This window comes from Artemia sp. Qi Xiang Cuo, chromosome 17 (assembly GCF_049724085.1).
Source record: "Artemia sp. Qi Xiang Cuo chromosome 17, ASM4972408v1, whole genome shotgun sequence".
Lineage (NCBI taxonomy): Eukaryota > Metazoa > Arthropoda > Branchiopoda > Anostraca > Artemiidae > Artemia > Artemia sp. Qi Xiang Cuo.
Window position 1 is genome coordinate 53162853 of NC_142810.1, and position 25375 is coordinate 53188227.

Below are 25375 nucleotides of genomic sequence, written 5' to 3' on the forward strand. Positions count from 1 at the left end.
AAATCTGCAATTATGTTACCTAAACTTAGAAAACACTAATTTGTATGGCTTAAAAAAATTGTGAAAAGTAGCTTAACTGGAATTCTAGTGCAGAAAGCTGTTAGACCAGTATTTGTAAGTAGACAAGAATTGGTTAGACTCTGGAAGCAAACCCAGAATGCTGGTGGAAAGTGATTTTGGCTGCTTGTTTTTGCTTTTAGATTCAAATTCATTGTCTCATGAGCATGGCAAAACTTGCAATTTTGACTTTTTTTTCATCACATTTTTATCAGCTTGTTGAAGAAATTAACAGCATTTTGAAAATCTTTCAATATTTTTACTGTGACCAATTATTCATATGAAATTAGTTTTTTTTATATGTAATCAATTTAAACCAATAAATAGTTTACATACTAAAAAATGAAAGGTACTTGAAACAAATTTGGGCTATATATTTGCACATTAGACAGGGGGAGGGGGGTTACAGTTCAGTGGGTTGGCATGCAAATATCTTAGCCACAATTATTCTGCATATTATGAAGTAAGAATTGTTTTTAGACTTCACAGTGTCCAAATACTCTACTCCCCCCCCACCCTACATATCTAACCCAAACAGTATATTTCCTATCTGTTCTGTCACTTTTACCTTAAAAATTACCTTAACTTGTACGTTGAATAAAAATTAAGGATTTTCATCCTTCTAGTGCTCTGTTACGACTTCTAAAGGTTTTTTACTAAATTTTGCCTGAGGACTTGACAGATTCCAAGCTATGCAGGAACTCCTGTATTAGCCATTCTTTGTCTAAAATTTTCTTGAATACACCTGTTGAATCAGCAGCCTCTCTATTTTCAGAGAGTAGATTCCACAAGTTTGTTACTTGTTGGCTGAAAAAATGGCTTCTTTCTTGGACTAAGGAGCATTTCTTGACAATCTTTTTGGAATGAACTCTAGTCACAGAACATTATGGGGGGGGGGGGGGTTAAGGAGACAAGGGAGAACATTTTTGGAAATAATTTTGTGGGTCATGTCACTATGTTTTCCGCCAGTATGCAAGAGTAGGAAGCTTCAAGTGACATAAATGCTCTTTGTAAGGCATGTGTTTGAGGCCTTTGACCATTTTGGTTGCTCTTTGTTGAACTCTTTTCTTTGTCTTTTCTCATGCTAAGGTGAAATAAAGCAGTTTACAGTGTGTCAATGCATGAACCACTTGAGTAGTAGTGTGTATATCATACAAGTGGCCTACCAAATGATATTCACAGACATGAATATATAGGCTAGGCTATATGAATAAATTATAACAATGGAAGAATGGCCACTTTAGAAAAAAATTGGTTCTTGGTGTTGTTTAAAATTAGCTGGTACAATTTTCACTTGCCTGTATTATAAGCCAGTTTTGTCTTCTTGTTTTTTTGCAACTATCCTTCCTATGCTCCAAATCCTCTCCCTCTTAATATATGGTAGAACTTGGATAAAAAATCTGCAATATAACTCAAAATCTAATGCTAAGTTGATGTTCCACAGTCACTTATTGCATCTGCATAGATTTATTATGATAAGAACTAATAGATTTGTCAGTAAATGAATATTGTAGTTTCTCAATTTTTAAACATTTACCTTAAATTGCATTGTCCAACAAAATAAGGATTAAATCCTGTAGATTTGCCATTTAGTGATGATGATGATTGGATGTCTCAATGACATTCCACTCAGTTTGCCATGGCTTTGATGATCATTCTCCATCAATGGTTCTTTTAAATGCAGCAGTACTGGGATAGTGATGGCTTCTTTAGTGAGCAAATTCCACAAACTCACTATTCTATTAGTAAAGAAGCTATTGCATAGTCTAGTGGCAGCTCTATTCTGATATAGTTTCCAACTGTGCCCCCTAGTTCTGGCAGATTGGCCAAGTTGAAATGGCTTATCTAATGGAGAGTTAGAATTCAGGAGCTTATGCATCAAAATAATATCACCCCTTTCACATCTATAGACAAGAGTGGGGAGTTTCAGTCTCTTCAGACAGGATGAATAGTTTAAATATTGCATCCATCAATTGCTTTTGTAGCCCATCTCTGAACTGATTCTAACTTCTGCTGGTCAACTTTGTTGAGGGAGCTAGCAACACATGCCAAACTCCAAATTAGGCCTGACCAATGCCTTATATAATTTAGTCATCACCATAGGTGACCTACTAGTGATTATTCTTTTTATAATGCCAAGGGTTCGAAATGCTTTGGCTACAGCTGTCTGTGTGTGCATGGTGAATTTTAATTTTTTATCAACTATGACCCCAAGTCTCTCTCTGCTTCAGGCAAGATGATAATCTGTCTTGATCTGTCCATCCCTAACGTATGTTATGGGCATTTCTCATTTTTCTTTCCAAAGTGTATTATTTGACCATTTGTTTACATTAACTTCAAGCCTCCACAAAGTTGTTCACTGGGAAAGTACCCATAGGTTATTCTGCATAGAGGCTCTTATATTGGGTGTATCAAAATGTCTAATGAGTTTAGAGTTGTCAGCATACAGACTTATTATATTTTTGACTGTGGTTGGTGTGGACTGTGGTCTATATAAATTTTGAATAGTGTTGGTCCCAAGATGGTTCCCAGTGGCTCTCAACTTATTCTGAAAAGAATGCCTGTCCATTTTTTTTCCAAATATTTTCACCATTTGCTTTCTCCCAGAAAGAAACCAAATCACCCCCTCTATGATTTCATTGTGTGTAATCAAGTGTCAATTCACAAAAGTTTTTCTTCATGGAGATTTTGCTGTCAGTGAAAGTACAAAGCAAAGGTATTATTTCATTAAAATTACCACAAAATGTATTTTCAAAATCTAGGATGGAGTGGAGGGAATTAGGTATTAATCAAAATATTTAAATCATCTTTAGACTATATTTAAATCATCTACAAAATAGTCATTTTTATCATCTTTGCTCTATAATTAGATTTAAAGTAAGCAATAGATTGTTTGCCAAGCTTTATTGAATTTTATGCTTTTATAATCTTTAAAACCATCAACTCCCCTTTTGTTGAACTAATTTTGAAAGCATTTGATTTAAGACAAGGTTTGTAGCTAAACTGTCAGGCATCTCCCTGGGTCCTATTATGGGTTTTCAGTATGATTGAGAAGTGTAGTTCTTTCAAGTTAACAAAAGCCAGTATTTTGCAATTTTACAATTTAATTTTGGGCACTTGTTAATTTTGGGCACTGGCCTACAGCAAACACCCAAGAAGTGAAGTTATGTTACTCCTAATGAAATATGGTGAAAATATAATACTTTTGTTACAAAATTATGAAAGCCCAGACCACATTATATTATTTACCTAATCTAACATGACCAAAACAAATATCAACTATATATATTAAAGATTCAATTAAAATAGACCTACTTTTAGTTTTTTCACTGAGACTAATCTCATTGTCTCCTAATATATGTATCTTAAACATTTTTTATTATTTGATCTATAATATAATAATTAATGATTATATTATTTATACTTGACAATTAAAAAATATTGTTTAAAATAAAATAAAAAAAATTTAAAATTAGAAATGTAATTTAATTATTTTGTTGGAACAGGAAGAGAAAAAAAAAAACCCTATATATGAGTATATTTATTAATGAAGCAGCTGAACCAGGTACAAAACACGTTTCTGGGCCCCAGTTTAGAATTTAATTCTGATTGTATCTAAAGCATCACTTTTCTAGTACACCAAAGTTCCTGAGCTTACAATAGTTCTTGTTTGTATTGTTAATGCTGGGTGAGTTTAAACCTTTAAATTAATCTACTTTAATCTTTTTACAAATATAATATTTTAATTACTCTGACGAAATTATAGACAATAGGAAATGAAATAAAAGACAATTTTCAGAAACTTGTGAATAAATGGACAAACTACCAATTTAAAAATCTATAACAGTGAATAAAGCAAAATAGTCAGCTGTTGTTGTAGAAATATAAGAATGGAGTGAAATATCCAAATGATGTTTGTAATATGGTATTTTTTCTAAGTGGCATTATCTTAGATAAGATATTATATTATTTATTTTACTGAAAGTGCAAATATTTATTATACTCTAACAAGTGATGTGACTGGTGTTTTCAAAACTTTTTATTTATAATTTTAAATGTTTTTAACAAAATCAAGATAAAGTTGTTTTGCTTCATTAAATATTTTCTCTTTCTTCCTCTTGCTTATAAGGTTCTCCTCAATAAAAATAACAGAAAGAACATACACAGTACAAAAGCTTGGATCTAGTCCCTAAGAGTTGATTGTAAGGAAATGTCTGTTGTGCAATACAAAAGTCTATTTTATTCGCCTTACTTTTTCCAGTGTTTTGATACACTAGTCTTAATATTTACACACGTAATCTCACTATGTGGAGTTCACTCTCTATAGGGGTCTCGTAATTAAAACACTCCACTTTTTTTTGTCAATGTACTGTGTAATTTGGAGAAATAAGTACCTTGGTATCTGTCTTTGGTGCTGTCATAAATAATAATTATAATAAAAAAATAGGAATCCACTAGACTTGATTTTTTGGGGCAGCCCCAAAAATTATCTCAGGGAATAGCTTTTGCCTTGTATAATAAGCATCTGTATTAAATCAAATTACATACAATGTTTTTTTATAATAATGCTTGATATTTGATTGTTTCTTGTGATTGTCTTTGTGTGACTTGCAACTAAATGAATAAAATGTATATTTATAATGTACGATGATTGTGACAGAAAAGGTGAAAAAAATCACTAGTCTCATGTAGTCATCTAACACTACTAATCCCTCGAGCTATATAAAAGCCAATCGAGTTGATTTATAATGTGAATGATATTTTTGTCTTCGTGCGTGTGTAGGTTAAGTTTTTATGTTTATTTTCAAAAATAACTTTTTATTTAATTTTAAAAAATAAAATAATTCCGGCATGTTTTTATTAATTTTCAAATTTTTCAACCTTAAAAAAAAAGTTAATTAGAAGTCATTTTAGTGTTAGTTTTATAAATTTATTTATATCTATAGCAATTTTGAGTTGTGATCAGCTATTTTTGTTTATATATTTAAATTAGAATTTGCACCTCTTTGACTTTCCAATCTGATAATAGTAAATAATTTAACAGTACTGTTTTTATTTTTTTTTTTTTTCAAAAATCTTTTTGATATTTTAATTAAATATGATTCTGATTATATAATATATTGATTTCCAAAAACATACGTTTTTATTTTAAATTAAATATTTTAATAGTGTTATTTTAAATAATAGTTTAACGACATTTATTTGTTATTGATTTTAATCAATACTTGAACTTAGATTTAAACTTAAGTCTTATTTAATCTGATAGTTTGAACTGAAATAGTCTGATTCTTATTTTTATTGTTTTGTAAAATTGTGAGATTGCTCCAGTCTATGTTGTCTTTCAAACTATAGTTTATTTTAATTGAAGACAATTTGGAGTGTGGGGGACTGACAGAAAATGAAAAATTAGTAATATTATTTGTTATAGTCTTTAATTTAATGCAGTATAATTATAATGAAAAATATATCAATATTTGAATGTTTCTGTAAAAAATTTACTTATTTATATATTTTCTTTAATGTATATGTTTATTTTGAAAAAATAAAGAATTACAAAGCCTAACACTTACTATTACATAGATTTACTTATATATGCTAAATATTTACGTAAAATAAATCGTTAGTTGCCCAAAACTAACATACTCATTTCTTACCAGTAATATTACAATTATCTAGTTAAATATAGTATTTTGTGTTTTTTTTTACCCTATATACTGATAACCAAACTACTAGATTAACAAAAAAACAAACTTTTTTATAGTCATTAGTACTCTTTTTTTCAACTATTTATAATTAAAGAGTTGTTTTTCCGTTTTATCCATAGATTGTAAGTTAGTTAAATATAAGGATGTTTTTTCAGTATAAGTTTCTTATCTTTTGATAAGTGTGAAACTTTTTTTCGTTTTATGTATTATTGTCTTTTATAAATTTTTTTTGTCTTTTTTATTTATTCTTTATTTAATAATTTTACGATGCTTTATCAGACTTTCCAGCTGATCTTTTGTCTCATAAAATTGAAGATATTCTTGTGGGTAGTTTTTGATGATTTTCAGGACCATGTAAACTTGAACCTGACACACAGGAACTGGGCTCCACATGTTTTGACAGTGAATGTACATCTCCAGCATTTATTTTTTGTATAATGAAATATTTGTTGTAATATTTTTATTGTTAAAAAATGGAAAAAATATAACTTAATATTTATACTTCATATAAAGAATTGACAATTAAGTATCCCTCAATATGACAATTAAAATGTAACTTCTTATCTGTAGTATTTAGTTATGAATACAAAGTTTGATAATTTTGTTCAATGAAGTTTTTTCATTTCTAAAATAAAATATTTAAAATTGTCGTTATCTTGTACTGTGGTTGTACATAGTAAGTATTGTTTTGTAAATATCTTGTAATTGTAGATGATTGTAATTCTTTTCTAACCCTGCTTATTTATCTCCATTGTTGTAAATCCAGCAGAAAATATATTATTATTATTATTACTCAACGTTTATAGTAAGATACAGTTTGCCTTCTGAATCTTGGAAAACTCATCCAAACAATTTAAGTGTTAAACACAAAACAATTCAATCAGTGTCAAATATTCCCCTGACATAGACCTCTGTTTTTAAAATTAAAGACAGAATTATTACACAAATCAGCACTGTCTTTATGGTGTTAGCAAATCAATGTTAACAAAAAAAAATTTGTTTTTTTTTTTCATTGAGATTTTTCTCTCTGTAGATTTTTTTGCTTTATCAAATCATTAAAGGGATCATGCTATCACAGATAGGAACTTCCATAAACAACTAGCAAAAGCCAGTTTAAATAAAAGTTTAAATGGTGAGATGTTCATTATAAATATTCCGCTACAAAAGAATATCCAGCATTTATAGGAGTAAGTCAGAGAGGAAGAGAATTTTTGTGAGGAATAAGTGAAAACTATTTTACCGTTATATCCAAAATAGTATTATTAGTAAAAAGAAATGTGTAAAAAAAATAAAATTACTTAAAGCAAGGACATGCACATGAGCTTTGAGATTTTCTTTTCTTATTATTTTTGGTAGAAGAAAAAATTTGAACATATTTATAATATAACGTGATGGAACAGGAACTTTTTCTACAGACTTCTAAGCCACTCTTCTTCAACACAGTAATGGCAGTGGCATAACCAGGTGGTGCAGACCACTTTGGGTGGAAGGGGTTAGGGAAAATTTAAAATTTTCCCTAGTTTAGAATATAATTCTGATTGTATCTAAAGCATCAGTATAGATGCTTTAAAAGACCGATGTTTTTCTCTCCTTGACTGAATTTTTCGTTATTTTTACTGGCACTATCATTTTTAGAAAATTCAGTTTTGCATTTAGAAAAGTAGTGGGGGGGGGGGATAGAGTATATACGAAAAAAAGCAACAGCAAAATATTCTCAATCCAGTTGAGAAAAAGTCAGCTTGACTGATTCAGGCTAGATTAGAACATAGCAGGCACCAAAATCTGAACACAAAATGTATATCATCCCTAAAACAGAATGAAGAAGAATGGGTCCAGAGCAATCCCCCTCCTGGAAAAATTCAAAAACTGGGTTTGATATTTAATTTTTTCAGTTCGACTTATTCCTCCAAGTTAGCTTCTCCTGCCTCCCCCCTAAGGTCCAGACCAATGTGTGCCTATACTCTACATGCACTAGCACACAAGTGTAGCACAAATTGAGCTGTAGCGCTTTCGTGAGAGGAATTCCACGGAGGAGTTTGCTGTGAGGAGAAGAAATTTTTCATTGAGTGTCAGCCAAATTTACCAGTATTATTCGAAAAACGATCAGAAGTTAAATAAAAAAAACTAACAAGTGAAAAAATGGTTAACAATGTAATACTTCTGAGGATATTTCTGAAGTATATTAAGACTATGAAACATCTGAAGGTATTTTCCATTGTTGGTCTTAGCTACTAAAGCTTAAGGCTTTTGTGTTAGTTAGCTAAATACACTGGAATAATTTTGGACTTACAAAATCTTATTCAAAGCTTTATTCCAAATACTTAACAACATTCTGCATTTCAAATCGCGCACTATAGTCAATGCCCCAATTGAATCTGAATAAATTCTAATTTGTAAAAATTATTTATCAAATTATCACACTTGATTTTGTTCAGAATTTGTTTTTTGTGTTTTCACATTTGTTTCTGTTTTTTATGTTTTGGTACTGATGATTTAGAATATTTTATTATACTTTGCTTATTTTCTATCTCTTTATTTGTTTTTGTTATAGAAGCTGCATATGCTTCCCCAGACGATATCGAAACGATCAGAGAATCTTCTAGTTCTTCTCTATTAAGTGAGCATCAGCACGTATCACGTGAACAGCAACCTTTGAGTATTGCATCCAGAATGTCCAATTTAACGTCTGTGTTGGACTCCCAGGATCCGGATAATAATGATGAAGGTATATTTGAAAATAATAGCGCTCTAATATTAGTTTGAAAAAATAAATTCCCCATTTCACGTTTCCCCCAACCCAACTTAAGTACTAATCTTCCATTATCCAACACACTCCGCTGAAGTATTGGTTTACTACATGCCATATTGATCCCCCCAATGCCAAATTTCAAGAGAGAAGAAGATACCAGTAGCAGCCAAGACCACTGATAGAGAATACATCTCCAAAACTGCGGTCCTACATGCTGTAAGTCACATACCTGGAGCTCATAGCATCAATTTACTTTCATCCCAGAACATCATGGACGTTATACAATCTTTTATCATGTTATACTGTTTGTTCAACTCTTTTGTAAGTTCCATGTTCACAAAAAAAAATCCAAAAAGTTAAACAGCATTATTCCCATCATTTTCCAAAATAGTCAGGTTTAAGGCATCGAAAGTTGGTCATTCATTAAACTCAGAAAAGAATCCGCTTCTGACGGCAACCTTGCTTTTTACACGACTGAGTAGTGGATGCTGTTGGGCTTCGAAAGGGTAATCAAAGTAAGAGGTACAATTTCAATCTCTCGTTTATTTGTAATCAGCAAACATAAAACTTTAAAATTAAATTTTAGCAGATGTATTTCCCCAAAGAAACTAAACGTGATTGTAAAGCCAAGATAAAAACCAAAGAAAAATAGAAAAAGAACTGAATTTACCCAAAATTTTCTGGAGAATATCACCTTTTAAGTGACAAACTTCGATGTTTTACACCCTTTTCATTAATCATAAATGTACTTTCATCCCAATCTGATGTTCTTTAACTTTCTTAGTAAACTTACCTTTAAAAACAAGTTTACAAGGAAATCGCAAAATCTGATTAATTACATGGAAAAGTCAAGATTACTTACTTAAACTTAGATCCTCCTATGCCTGGGGGCGCATAGGGCAGCGACGGTTGACGGTTGACCTCCAACTTGACCGATCCTGTGCCAAAGACCAAAGTTCGTTAAGAGTGGTTCGGAATCTCGTCGCCTCTTTCTCCAGGGATAGACCAAGTGTGCTGCGTTGTCTTCCACTCTTTCGAATGCCGGGTGGAGTCCAACAGCATAAATCGTGTGGTAGGCGTCCTTCGCTTATGCGGGTCATATGCCCCCAGTACTTCCATATTCTCATTCTGATCTCGTCAGTCACCAGTGGTTGTTCGGTATCAGCCCTTATCTGGGCGTTCGTTACTCTATCGGTCCAATGTACCGCAAGGATTCTACGCAGGTAATTATTCTTGAAGGCAAGTAGTCTTATCTTAGCATTCTTTCAAAGGCTCCAGGACTCGCATCCATATATAAGTACAGAGAGTACATTACTCATAAACAATCGCAATTTCAACTTCTGAGAGTAGTTTCTACATTTCCAAATAATCTTCAGCTGAGAAAGTGCTCCACCTGCACTTCTCTATCACGATTCCCATCTTGGGTCATTGTACTACCGAGGTACTTAAATTCTCTGACCTTTTCTATACCAGTGTCTTCGTATCGAATGCCAGCTGCAATGGTCGTCATAACTCCGTTTGAAATACTTTTCGTTTTATCAATATTAATCTTCAGACCCATGGGGGTAGCTTTCGATGCTATTTCATTCACACTATTGTTGAATGTCCTTTTGGCAGTGAGCTACGGAAGTGATATCGTCAGCAAAATCGCAGTCTTGTTTTTGACGCTCAGAGCTTAGTTGTATGCCTTCTCTAAAGTGGCAAGCTCAAAGCACAAAATTTATAAGTATTGCAAATAATACTGGACATAGTAAACATCCTTGACGTACACTGATCTCAACAGGGAGCCGCTCTGACAGCCCATTCTCCGTCTGGACTGCACAAACCTGTGTAGCATACAGGGCTTTAATCATATTCACAATTTTCAGAGGCATTCCATACGCTAGGAGAATTTTCCACATTGCCTCTTGGTGCACAGAGTCAAATGCTTTCAAGAAGTCTATAAACATTAAAATAATTTGTACTTGCCATTCGCTTGATTCCTCCAGTAGAACACGTAAGCTAAATATCAGATCGCAGCAACAACAATTTGAGCGAAAACCAAGTTGCTCATCCCTTAAAATGAAGTCCACTTGAGTCTGAAATCTACTGAGTATAATCTGACATAGAACTTTACTTCCGACTGTTTGGAGTGCGATACCTCTCCAGTTATCGCATGATGTCTTTCGACCTTTCTTAAAGAGTTTCACGATAATGCCTTTATTCCAGTCAGGAGGGACAGCCTCGTCGTCCCACACCTTACCAAGCAGCTTAAATAGTGGGCCGGCAAGAGCTTTTTCCCCACATTTCAACAACTCCGGAGGAACTCCGTCACATCCAGCTGCTTTCCAAATTTTTAGTGACTTAAGGGCTATTATAACTTCCTGAAATAGGATGGGGCCCAAATAGATATCCAAATTAAATAGGGGCACAAAAGGGACCAACAGTGGCTCATTGGGCATCGGCTGGCTGAGAACATCCGAGAAATATTCACTCCAACGGTTCTGGACATCTACCTCATTGGTAAGTAGCTGCCCACTTTTATCCTCTTTGAAGGGACAAGGGTTTGTTTGCGCGCTGGAAAGCTTCTTAGTAAGTATATAGACTATCACCCCAACTGGATGCTCTTTCTGCCTCAGCTGCTAAGTTCTCAGCAAATTTTCTCTTGTCATTCCTAGCAGACGTTTTCACTCACTTATGGGAACATTTATACAGCCTTTTTAAACTATCAGAGTATGGTGTATCGCTAGGCTTACTAGATGAATTACTAGGTGAGTATTTATCAACAAGAGCTTTAAGATTTGTTCTTTCCTGAATCGGCTGCCAAGTTCCTTCACTAATCTACTCTTCCGTATTTCGTTTCTTATTTCCAAGAACTTTCACCGCAGCATCTTTTAGGGACTCCAATAGTGATTTCCGAAGAGAATCTGAACTTGTTTCGTCGGATTCATCGAGGCTCAAAGCTGCGAATCTATTTTCTAGTGCAAGATTATATTTTCCACGAATAGTCTTGTCATGGAACTTATGGATATCAGATTTCTTAACTGTAAATTACACTTTCTCCACCACCTTTAACTTAAATTTGCACTTGGCTATAACTATTTGATGGTCAGAGAAACAATGGGCTCCGCGGTAAGCTCTGACATCCTCAAGGAGCCTTCTTCTGCGCTTGCTGACAAGTATATGGTCGATCTGGTTTCGAGTGGTACCATCAGGTGAATTCCACGTGTATTTGTGGATAGTCTTATCGGGGTACCTCCATGTTAACCTCCCTGGCACACACCAGGTTGGTTTAAAAGTCAAGATTAGGAAGTTTAAGTGTCTAGAATAGGAAACAACAAAAAAGCAAAAACAGACCAGATTAAAAACTATCTTTTACCGTGAAAAGTGGAAAGAGATCAGTTGGTAAAATGTACTACCACAATATAGTTTAAATAGTCTAATTGAATGGTACTACTTTTATTTCGATTATGAAATTTCCAATAAGTAGTGCAAAGCAAGAATTATAACTAAATAAACGAAAAATATTTTTTTCAAACTAACAAAAGCCATACACACAGCCAACACATACAAAAAGTCTATTTTGTTCCCATTTGACTTAGTACATCCGTTTGAAGTCCTTTCTGAGCAGTATAATAAGAAGAATAGAATCATTGCTGCAGCCTAGTAAAGAGCATATCAGCATACCTTGAAAGCACTTGATAACACGTGAAAATTGTTAAAATTAGAACAAATCCTGATTTTGATAGCTTGGCGTTGTTTTGATTCCTGCGCTCAACAAATCATCACCCTTTCCCCCAAAAATAAGTTTTTGCGATCACGTGTTTTACCCCACTCTGGTATCTGAGTAGACTCATGCTATTAAAAAAACGGAAAAAAAATCACCAAGAGACAAGTGGCAAAGGATCTTGTTTAAATAGAAAAAGAACGTCGTAACTTCATACCTGCTTTTATCGTATAAATGCGTGAGATTTTAGTGCAATGGTACCTTCGCCACTATGAATAGGGGCGTTTTTAATAGTTTTTGAACATCTAAGTAAACGTTTTCAAGAGCTCCTCAGAAACTATAGAGTCACAAAAACTAACTTGTAAACTCAAAAGATGCTTGTGAAAGTATAGAGCTTTACAGCCTTTTTTTTATAAGCCAAAGGTTGAAGCGCTGATAATTTGCTACTATGCCTTTCCAGTCCCCAAAGGCTAGTTCTCAGTATGTATAAATAGGTTAGCTCTATTTATATCTATTTCCAAAAATTAATTAGCTATCATTTGGATATGGAATTTGTGAATAAAGTGCCAAATCATGAAATTGGTTTTCTAATTACTTTTATTAATGAACACACTATTATCATGGTTCAGTCAAATTATAACGCTTAAATTTGTTCAGGTTTGATATTTAGTGTTATTTTCCACGCTTGTAGTCTGTTATTTTTTTATCTTGTTAGGGTTTCATTATTTATTGGTAAATTATTGAGAATATTTAATCTTACTTTTACAATTTTCTGTCTCTTTGTTTATTTTTTTCATTTTGTTGTTGAAGCTGGAAATATTTAATCAATTTAGGCTGAAATAGCCCTAGGATCTTCGGTCTAAGCCATATCATCTGAGCATCAACGTCCACCTGTGGATGTTGCTTCCAGAACAGCAAGTTTACCATCTAATTTAGACTCCCAAAATCTGGACAGCGGTGAAAAAGGTATATTTGTAACTAGTGGTGCTATGAACTTAGTTTGAAAAAGGAAATATTTTGTCAAACATAAAAGTTTTTGTAAATTTTACAAGCATAACATCAACAATATATCAAGCAATATAAACAACATAACAAAATTCAAATTCAAGCATTTTATTAACCTCCCAAATTGAAGTGTATAAATAAAAAAATGGACAAACCGACAATATAAAAATAAAACAACTAACAAATTTAAATACAGGCCAATATACACAAACCTGATTTTACTAATAATCCTTAATTACATTTTATTGATAACATCGTAAATTTTAACATAAACAAGCAGGAAATATAAAAAATGGGATTTATTAGAAATTGTAAAAATAATACCAACCAGCTAAAGAAAAAAAAATATTCTACTTTCAATAATTTAAATAATTCCAAAGTCGGGCTATGGGAAATCAATGGCAATAACGAATTAAATTTTTGTTGCTTCTTATTCATTATCACAATGGGATTCTTCATATCGTATTTTTTTGTCATTGGTGGCGTAGAATGAAACTTTGAAAGTCGACATAAAAATTTTCCAAAAAAAAAATCTTTTAATATCTAAACGATTAGAAGAACTAAAATACGGTAACCATTCTAAATAAAGAAGATCTTGAGGTAGAGCTACAGAATTAAAAACATAAGTTAATGACTTTCTAGTAAAAAAATCTCGGAGAGAAGTTATCTTACCAAAACTTGCAGAGATGCAAGAAAGGATGAATTTTATTATATTTGTTTGACAAAGGAATAGCAAAGGACCATAAGGAATATCTAAACAAAGGAAAGAGCATTACATAAAAATAATTTTAAAGTATCACATCAGATTTTTCGTGTTTTTAAAGCGTTTAAATAGTATTACCAAAAATCTTTGGCAAGCTAAGTTTGCATTTCGAATGATATGGTAGCACATCAAAATAACTCAAATGATAAGCACAAAAAAATTGTGAGACATTTTTCATTGTGAGGCTCTTATCATTAAAATTAACTAAATTTCTCTCTTAAGTAAGTAAAAACTTAAGAGTGTTGATTTAGTTACCAAAGTGGACATTTATATTAGATTTTGGCCAGAATGGAAGCTAATTCAGATCAATAGTTTTATTTACGTTCAGCAGAAGAATAACATTTTATTGTTTAAACATCCTTTTGAGAATTCTAAAATAAAAGGTCCCGAAGCCCATCTAAAATGATGTCAAATTTAAATTAAAAGTGTCTCATTAAATTTGGCATCATTGCCCACATCCTCTCCTAGAAAACAGAAGAATTATATTTCTGCATTGGTTGTGTAGATCATAGCCCGTAGGCTGTTAAAAGTTTTTTTCCCTCTGCAAGTTTTGTTTAGTAATGTCGACAGTCATGATGTCATTTGAAAGTTGAGAGTCATTTTTAGCTATTCATCCAAGCATGTTTTTGAAATTTAAACAAGCAAATTTAAACAATTCTCTGTTGAAAATTCTGAGTAATTTCGTATTTCTGACTTGATGAATCCACAGATTTGAAAAAGATGAGTCCTGCTATACAAGTGTCTTGTTCACTTTATGCAAGTAAGATCTGAAGGGTTGTCACAGCATTATATCTTTTTAGGGGAATATAAACCCTAGGCCCAACGGAGTGTTTGAAATCTAATACTTAGTCTATTTCTCTGTCTTTTTTTTATATATATATATATATATATATATATATATATATATATATATATATATATATTTATATAAACTTATCTATGGTAGCGCCAAAATAAAGTGCAATGTGTCAACAGAAAATGGTGTCAGTTATTATGTTTCTATTGTCAACATCCTCTCGTGATCACTCAGAATTTTTGTAAAAGATTAGATGCAAGTAAATTGCTGATTATTCTTTTCCATAGTTAGATACTACTACTAACAACTCACTGAAGCATCAAAATGCGTGAGGCTAGAACAGCTACGCGCGTTCATCCTCCATCCCAATTCATCTAAGCCTCCCTCTTTGCACCCTCCCAGGACGTTCCCATTTCCCTTAAATCTTTCTTTATGAGGTCCTATCGTCCCAACCGTGAACGAGCTGCTGTCCGTTGAACCCTAGACGGTTGACCTGAAAGAACAATCTGTTATCCTTCATCTACAGATCGTGCCCTAGCCATCTCAACCTATCTCTCAATTATAGCCCTGGGAAGCGGGAATGAACCAAATTTACGCACATCCTATCGTTTGAAATGTAGTCAGTCTGTCGGGTACCCAAAACATTTCTCTGGAAAATATCTAGCAAATAGTCCTCCGTTTTTGGGAGCGCCCATGCTTCAGAACCATATTTGACCACTGTCATCATTATAGCTTCCAATATTCTAATCTTGGCTCGAAGACACTTCTTATTGTTCCAAACTTTTTTCAATTGTGAAAAATCACCCTGAGCCTTGGTTATTCTACTTTTAACATCTTAAAAGTAGCATCTATAAAGTTTTTCAAATGCCTTTCTTGTGCTCTTTCAAAATGATCCATATAAATGGGTATAGAACCCAACCCTGCTTAACTCGAGATTTAATTCGAAACTAGTTACTTTATAGCTTTAATACGAAAGTATAACTTTCCAGGACATAGAATATTTTGATGATTATTACAAAAAGCCGTATTTCCTACGTTAACCGAATTAATGTTATTCTCTTACATATCAAAAAGTGTTATTCTCATAGCGACAGTATTTGTCTGGTGTACCGTATAAGGATAAGCCTTTGGTTTACAATAACGTAATCAATATGGCGAGCTGTGAGTACAACCCACTGTAGAAAATTAATTTGGAAGAGGTTTTGAGCCCGAAAACACCCACCAAAACAGACCAAGCTCAAAACAACTATCCATTAATCAGAATCCCGTGCGAGTCCTGTGTCGTTTACTAGGCTATAATTTCCCAGAGGGGCGCCACTCCTCAAGTGGGAATAAAATTTACCGCAAGGTTCCCAGTCTTGCGGGTGACCCAACAGGGTCAAAGCGGCCTTCTGCAGAGGCATTTGTCCATAGATCTGGATCTTACGCCCTGTCGCATATGTCCAGTAGAGGATCCTCCCACGATGGTGTTCTGCATTAACATGCATTTTGACCCATTGCTTCCCTACACCGGTGAGCCATGCTGAGTATACATTAGAGGGGCCTTCTTCCTCCTCCACCTATATTTTCGGCCCTCGGGAAAGGGTGCCCCAGTTTCTATTATGGACGCCTAGGGTGCGTTTTTTGTGCGTTTGTTCCTAAGAAAAGGATTGAAATTATTAAAAAAAAATTGGGAATACAAAAGAAACTTGTAAGTTGGGCTTAGTGCCAAAAGCCTGTAAATATTTGTACAATTTTGATATTTTGGTTTATTTATTATTTAAGGTTGACGTCAATTCTGATGTCCTGGGAAAGAAATAAATTTGCTATAGAACAATTTTGATAGAGAATTATGACATTTTACTAGCAAACGACAGTTAAAAAGCAAAGAATAGGTTAAACAATAAATAGCCATAAAAGTGTGCAAGATTTCAGTTTTAACTATTAAAATTTTATGCGTTGTCAAACTTAGTTAAGTAATTTTGCTTATTTATTTTCGTAGTTTAAGGCGACAACACTGTCGAAAATGTGATACTCACCGAAAAACTTCATAATTTCTGAACCAATCAAAATAAAATATTAAAAAATGACATTTCAGTTACGAATATACCTAAAATGGGACTAAGGGCCTAATCTTAATTTAATTTTGGAGTCCATGGTACTTTAAATCAATCAAAGAATTGAGCGCGTTGAAATTTCCCAGTTTAAGAGACACTAGTGGTGTGCTGAGGCCAACTCGTTCCTAAACTCGTCACATAGTTTATACAAAATAAACGGTTAATATAGATAGCCTACTTATTTCAAAGCTACTGTTGACTCAGTTGATTCACTTTATGTTTGATAAACAGATACGTAGAGTTGCGTAAGACCTATCATGGAGGAGTGCCGTTGGGTCGCTACGTAAGTGAGGGGGAGGGGTGGCTGAGTACTGGAAAAGAGCATTTTCGTGCCCAAATTTTCTAACTCTCCGTGAGCCTTCAGATAAATAGAAGTGATTTCTGGTAGAGGATGTATAGATTAATCCCTGAGCTCCATTCATTCTATTCTGTTCTTGTGATACCTCTGTTCTTGTGACAGAAAAATATTTTTTGGCAACATAAAATATTGTGTGGACCAATGAAAAATTGTGCTGACCAATGTAAAATCCATACGATAGTTTTTGTAAATATTCGTTCTGGCCTTCATATTAACGCACCCCAATCCATGTTTAATTTTTTGTCAAATGGACTTCGTTAATATGGGCATAAGTAAACTCTACCTTGATGTACTTAAGTTCGAACTTGTAGTTTTGTTTTAATCAAATTTTGCTAATTCAGAAAAAAAGTATATTCTCCAAGAAGCGCCCATTCAATCTTACACGTTTGTTAACCGAACTTCATTAATCCAGGAGATGAATAAATTGTATTCTAATTAAGTGAAATTTTCTAGAGTGAGAATTGCCGTAAGTTAAAGACAGCTTATATTCAATCAAATATAAGTCATCGAGGATATTTCAAAAGGTCTGTGACAAAATTGAGCCACCAATTCTATAGACTAAGTTTAAGGGCCACGATCGCATTCGATCGTGTAATAAACCATGCAAAACCAAGTTAGGCTCCTGGTGTAATCGGGATTTGAAATAAGTTGAGTGTCAAAAATCTACAGTTCTAGAAAGATATTTTTAGCAAACTGACCAAAGGACTTACCAATCGCTAAAGAGAATATGCATATTTCATAAGGCCATTTTTTTTTTGTGCTACTAGATTGTGCTTAGAACTTGCTTTTGAGCAATTGTGTTTCTTTTAAGGTCTTCTAGATATCCATCATCATGCTGATAGCAATGCTCAAAAAATTGTTCCTTTAAAGGAATTTATAAATAAGGGAAAATCATTAACGTGAAAAAAATAAACATAAAATATTTCAGTCTGCAAAATTTGTTTGTAGGCTAAAAACTAAAGCTGAATATCAATTTGAATTACACCAAAGTTTGTTCAGAAATCATGGTGAAAGAGGGAAAGGAGGGCACTTTTCCCTGTAGATCCCCATTTTTAGACATACATAATTATTTTCTGCTGTCTGCGAGTTCAATAGTACAGTGGCCTTCTTAATTTATGAAAAGTTGCTGTTGCATTAGTTTTCAAAGTGAAATTATGATACAAGTTTAATATAACTTCAACTAGGGGAGAGGTGTAGAAAAGGAAATTATTCGTTAAAACCTATCAATTTCTTTTAGTCCCGTATGACTTTCAAGTTTCATGTTGTAAAACTGATAAAGATTTTTTATATTATTATTCAATTATAATTCTTCTATGAAGTTAAACTAATTTCAAGTTTTGTTTTTACATATTTTTTTCATTCGAAAGTGGTAGACAGTTTACATCCCAAACAGGTAACAGTTATAAAATGGTCACCTTTCATTTGTAATTGCCACAATGTCTAATTATCGAATAGTTTTCAACCTATTCCAGTTTAATAAGATCATTTTCTACAATATGGATAATTCATTCTGCTTTGTGCAGTGCTGGCAGTGGAAATCAATCGAAAGTCTCTGTCCAAAAACAAATCGTGAAGGTGCAGATACTGAAAAAGAAAGTTCGTGACGACTTGCCAGCTGGTATTTGGCATTGCGACTCTTGTGCAAAAGCAGTAAAATCGTTTTTTATGCTAAATCTTCACATAGACACCGGCTGTGAAGAACTTTCACGAATAGAATGTGACATCTGCCCTGCAGTATTTAGGGATTACAGAAATTTTGTTGTTCACATGATAGAACACCAAATGGGCGAGACAAGAAGATGTCCTATTTGTTTGTGTGAATGTATTGGCGATGTGAGTCAACATTTAGTTATACAGGGTCATTTTTCACCAAGCGCATCTGAGTCAGAACTACAGGGTTGTACATCACTAGCTGTTACACAGAGTCATTCTGCAAATGTTTGTTTCAGTTCATTCAAATTGGATTCTGAAGCAAAAAACTTGGACAATAACAAGATATATTTGAATAGTTCCTTGCGCAGTAAAAAACACAAAACATTGAAAAGACAAAAAAAAACATTCGAAGATAAAGAAATATATTTGTGACGTATGTGACAAGAGCTTTTCTCAGTCAAGCAATTTGATTCAGCACCAAACAGTACACACTGGGGAGAAACCGTTTCAGTGTGATGTCTGTGAGAAAACTTTTTCTCAGTCAAGCCATTTGATTAGGCACAGAAGATTGCACACTGGGGATAAACCATTTCAATGTGAAGTGTGTGAGAAAACTTTTTGTCAGTCAAGCGGTTTGAATAGGCACAAAAGAGTGCACACTGGGGAGAAACCGTTCAATTGTGAGGTGTGTGACAAAACTTTTTATGTGTCAAGCGATTTGATTAGGCACCAAAGAGTACACCCTGGGGAGAAACCATTTAAATGTGAAGTATGTGAGAAAGCCTTTTCTCGGTCAAGCCATTTGAATAAGCACCAAACAATGCACACTGGAGATAAACCGTTTAAATGTGAGGTCTGTGAGAAAACTTTTTCTCAGTCAAGCAATTTGATTACGCATCAAAGAGTACACACTGGTGAGAAACGGTTTAAATGTGATATATGCAAGATAGAATATTCTTCGAAATTAAATCTTAATAATCATATAACAACACATTCTTAGAAAAATTGCTAGTTCATATTGTACAATACCAATTTCTGTGGTGTTGCTGAACCCTCTTATGCCTCTACTTCTTTATTTTGCTCTTCTTTTATATTTCTATCAGCTCCTTAATTAATTAATTTTTTCTTGGATTTTTTTATTTGTTTCTTCAGTGATTTCTCTTTTGCTTATTGTTTTAACTTGTTTGTTTTCTTTGTATATGACGCCCCCTGCCCCCCCCCCCAAAAAAAAGAAATAACAAAATCCAGTATGTGTATGCCTATTGAGTAAACACCTCTGTAAAGTCCATTTTATTCTTCGTAAAATATTTTGCCAATTGTTTTTGCCTATCCTTCTGATTCATTGATTTGTGGAATATTTTTGTTATTTTTTACAATGAGTTTTCTTTTGCCATTTGTTTTAAATTGTTCTTTACTTTGGCCACGCCCCCTTCAAGTAATTCTGTATGTATATGCCTGGTAGTGATAACACCCCTGCAAAGTCTTTTTTATTCTTCTTCTAATGTTCTCCCACCTTTTTTGAAAGTTTCTTTGCATATCCTTTGGATTGTAACATTGCGAATAATTATGAATGGATGTTTTAGTCTGTTCTTAGAGAAGTAAATCTTTAAAACCATGATTGTCACCAAGATTTATGCTCAGGGACGGGGGTGGTGCTTTTTGATGGTGCTTAATGATTGGAGCAATCATTAAGGGATTGCTCCAATTTGGCGTGGTTATTTTAAGTGATTATAAAGCCTTCTGGACTCCAATCCAGATAATAAAGAAACATGGAATATTGGTTTATTTATACAATCAGGTTCAAAATGACCTTAAGCTTTATTTTCTAACGTAAGAACTTTGGAAACAAATTTTGTTCTGTTTTGGTTTCTTGACAACCAAAGGATGTATGAAGAAATATCTTGGTGTTTTGATGAAATTACGGCGCATTGTTCTAGTTTATTTTACTCCAAAATCGGCCAAAAATTTTAATTTTTCGATCAGCTTAAAACTCTGGTTTGTTGAATAGGCCAGGGGGGGGGGGGTTCAGGCTCTGACTGGTTAAAACCCATACTCTAGTCCAAGTAGTCCTAATTTACAAAAAAAAAATAAGCTCCTACTTTTGTTTGGGATATTTGTATATGAAAATGAAATCAGAAAATGATAGATCTAGTCTTTTGGGCGACATGTGTTATTTTTTTTTTTTCATTTTATTTTTTTTAGACAATTGCACTTCGTATAGAAGGAGTTGTTGTAGAAACTAAGAAAGTGGCTCATTCGACTGGAAATTGAAAGACTTAATGCTCTTTTTAATAGTCAAAAGCAATTGGAGGGTAACCACCCCCGCTCCTATACACGTCATTTCGCCAAGCATATCCAGTGAAATTTTTGGGATAACCATCTTGTTCAGCGTAGTTGAAAGGTCCAGTAATTATGTATTTGAGGATGACAAACCCCAGAGCCCTCAGGGCAAGGGTTATGAATTATATTAGTTGCCCTCAAAGGGCGGATCCAGGATTTTTTTCGGTGGGGGTTTTACTAATTTTTGACTTTTTCGGGGGGGGGGGGCGTACTTATTTTTGACTCAGTTTTCGACTAATTATACTGATTTTTACCTAGGTTTTACTAATTTTCGACTTATTTTCGACTCGGTCAAAAATTTCGGGGGGGGGTTCAAACCTGGTAACCCCGGGCTAGCGGTTCACCAAAACATAATAGAGAGATGCTTAATAGCTCATTCAAAAGCTATTTCTCACATCTACTTACTTTTCATAAATTCCACGATCTGTAAGTGCCATATGGGACATTATGTGCCATTTCTCAAGGGGTGGGACTTGTGGGCTACAAAAGAAAGATGTTTAATAGCTCACATAAAAGCTATTTCTCATATCTACGTTTTCTTTATAAATTCCACCACCTGCAAGTGCTAAATGGCAATATTCATGCCATATCTCAAGTGGAAAAGCTAGGGGTTAGTGGGCTGCCAGAACTCCTTAGAGAGATGTTTAATGGCTGATTTGAAAGCCATTGCTCATATCCACGTGCTTTTAATCAGTTTTGACATCCGTTAGTGCCAAATAGCACAAAATACAGCACTTGGTGCCATGTCTCAAGTGGAAAAGCTGAGGCTAGTGGTGTACCAGTACTTTTTAGAGTGCTGTTTGATGGCTCATTTGAAAGCTTTTGCTCATATCTACGTGATATTTATCAATTCTACCATCCGTAAGTGTGACATAGCACTAAAAATAATACTTTTGATGTCAATTCTTAAGTAGAAAAGCTTGGTAGTATCAAACGAAATCATCGTCGTAATAATTCTGGTCCAAAACCCGTAACTGGTGGTTTGCAAGAACACCTCTCGTATGTTCCTTCTCCAAGCCCCCTTAATAAGCTACGCAATTAAGGTACAAGCGCTAATATATCAAATTATATTATCCGAGGCGTAATTCTGTTGGTAAAGCCTTCGACTTCAAAATAGATTGTCTTGCGTTCGATTCCTGCTTGGGTGTTTTTTTTTTGTTTTTTTTTTCAATTATGGTTTTCTCCCTTCTATAAGATCATTTTCAAATAATTTCACTGTTATGTAAATGCGATGCCCTCATTTTTTAAAGCTTGTCCCAGGAAGGTATTTGGTAAAGCATTTTGATTCAAAAGGGAATAGAGGTCATCCAGTTCATGGTTTGCAACGACATTCTGAGTAGATCTCTAAATCCATACCCCAACGAATGACATAATTTTGTCAAAATCCTGTGGGAGGGGGGGTCAAAATTGGAGCCAATTTTCCCAAATCAAGTGAAAATGACAGAAAAATGAAAAACTAGCCGTATAGTAATAAACAAGATAAAGATGTACTAAAGAAATCTGACCTATTTCAGTGGATGCTTGAATTATGCAGGCTTATCTTAGTTTTGACAACATTTTTGGGTAAACTAAATTTTAGCTGTGAAGGGAGAGGGGGCAAACTGGGGTCTGGAGGAAAACTGAGGTCTGGGAGGGGAAGTTTCCCCCCTCGCCCCATAGCAAATTACGCCCATGATCCCAACCTCTTGTCACTAAGTCGCTGGAGAAGTGTAGGCATGTGGTTCTGGAACCACTCAATGTTGTATATTAAAAGAAGGATTACTTATTCAAATTATTTACTGGACAGTTCCACCGTAATATTCTCTCCATACGTAGGATTGTGCATCCAAAGAGGAAGAAAGACAAATGAAAACAGTTCTGTAGGAGAATTCAGGTAATTCTTCCCAAATTTTTTTAAATGAAAACAAAATTAGTTTGTAATACCATTTATCTTACCTACTCAAGAAATGATCTTTGTCTGAAATTTCCAATTCATTTCAGAGTAATGAGTGACTTTTTATTAAGGTACAGGTAAAATAAATCCCTAAGTCTTAAGGCTAATTTCTGTCGAGCTAGCAAAATTTTCTGCATGTATGTCGATATACAAACCTGTCCGCTCAGTTAACCTTTTTTGTTGAAGCAACTTGCCTAGAGCTAATTTCTTAAGTGCGACTAAATTAATTTTTTTTTTAAACAAAGAATTAAAGATATATTTCTTTTTTTATATATAAAAGGAAACGACACGGTTTTGATTTTTTTTTTTTTTTCACTCTAAATTTATTTTTTCCTTCAATTCTTGTACGGTTTCTTAGTTCAGCTCCTTAATAAGGGTTGAGGTGTCTTATCTCACCTTAGATTGGAGGTGATTAGAAAAAATATAAAAAAAATAAGTTTTCAACTGAAACTAAGGACCAACATTAAAACTTAAAACGAACAGAAATTATTCCGTATAAATATAAAAGGTCATTGCAGTATTGTTTCTAAATTAAATTTTAATCAAAAACGAGCATAGATTAATTTAAAAAAAAAGTTTTTCCGAGGGAAGTAAACAGCGAAGTTGAAATTTAAAACGAACAACTTCAGCTACTAGTACTATTGATAATGCAATTAATACTAATAATTTCACTACTTTTACAACTATGATTAAGGGTAAGAGGGTGAAATTCTTAGGGGGAAGGTAAACTGAATCACAACACGCCGACTGTATACATATTATCAAAAGGGCGTATCAGCAATATCTTTGGAAATGCTTGGTGTTTATAGTTGAAACTTGTAGAACAGGTTGGGGGGCGATGTTAAAATAACCAAAAGACAAAATTTGCATCCTATTGCTAATTTATACTGCTATTACTATTATTACCGCCTCAGCTACTACTACTGTCACTAAAGCCAAGACGTATACTATTATTTTTACTGCTTCTGATATTGGTGCTACTACTGCTAAAGCTAAGGGTATCAAGGCGAAAAACATGTGGAATATTGAAACTGTATTGAGCTAAATCGGAACACACTATACCCGTACAGGTTGTCAAGAGGACGTATCAGGGATGCTACTGGAACGGCTGATGGTATTAAGTTAAAACTTTTATTGTGGGTTGAAGGGGATGTTAAAGAAAACAATGGTGCTGTGCGCATAATGCTACTGACTATATTTTAATTTAGACATTGTGACCTAGATTTGAATGGGAGTAGATATAGTACATTTGGTTTTTGTATATATTAAATAATTTCTGGGTTTTTTCCTTATAGCTTTTACATTTTCTTAGTCACTTATTTTTGGTCTATTGTTTTATTTGTTGTTATTTTTGGTTTTAATCAGTACTGAAGACACCTTGTTTAATACAACTTATCTTCTCTTTTTCAAATAGCTTTAGGTCCGTCTTTGCTATTTTTTCTTTTGTTTGTTTACCATTCAACTACTAGAGGGATAATTCAAATATAGTATTAAAAAAATTGAACATGTATGGAGGACCATTAACCCCTAAAAGTCACTTTACTTTAGTAACCACCAGGAAGCTCTCTTTTTCTGTGTCATTTTTGTCCTCTTTAAAATATTAGCAACTTGTTGCTTTTTTGTGTATTGCATTCTTTTAGTTCCTTGTTTTTGCGAATATTCTTCAATTTTCTTGTCATCTATGTCAACAGTCACTTGCCGCCATGATTTAGCAAAGTCCGTGTCCACATTAAAACTAATAGTTTTATTATTGTAGAATAACACTCCGTCCTTGTTTGCAGTGGAAATTGAATGATGTCATTTTGAAGATGCTGAAAACAAAGAATTATAAATAAAATATTAGAATGGAAATGAAAACTGATCTAAAACATCATCGAAACAAAATGTAAAAAAACTTAAAACAGATGTATAGCTCAATTCACAAAACTATAATAGAGAACCTTTCAACAAGGAAGACCAGTGATGTCGTTTTCAAAATGTTGAAGACAAAGAATTAAAAACAAGATCTTAAGAATTGAAATTAAAACAAAGCGACTTGGGATGTACTTGAACAATATCAGAAATAAATTGAAAAAAATTCTTCTTTCTTCTTCTAATACACAGCAGGCGGGCTATTCAGTTGGTACTATTTAGCCCTCTTCTTTTTGCTTCACTCTGTGGGTTACAGAGCGACTGTCTTGGTTGTCTCTTATTTTTAAGATATTCTCTGATATA

The 25375-nt window shown here is 33.6% G+C and overlaps 1 protein-coding gene across 1 annotated transcript in view; it reads left to right on the forward strand.

Annotated features, from left to right (window-relative positions):
* The window catches only part of LOC148942332 (uncharacterized), a 105068-nt gene extending 85180 nt beyond the window's left edge, over positions 1–19888 (forward strand). The window contains exon 7 of the mRNA XM_089103297.1: positions 19293–19888. Within this exon, the coding sequence (XP_088959423.1) occupies positions 19293–19888 (596 nt within the window). The remainder of the gene's footprint in view (positions 1–19292) is intronic.
* Positions 19889–25375: the final 5487 nt, after the last annotated feature.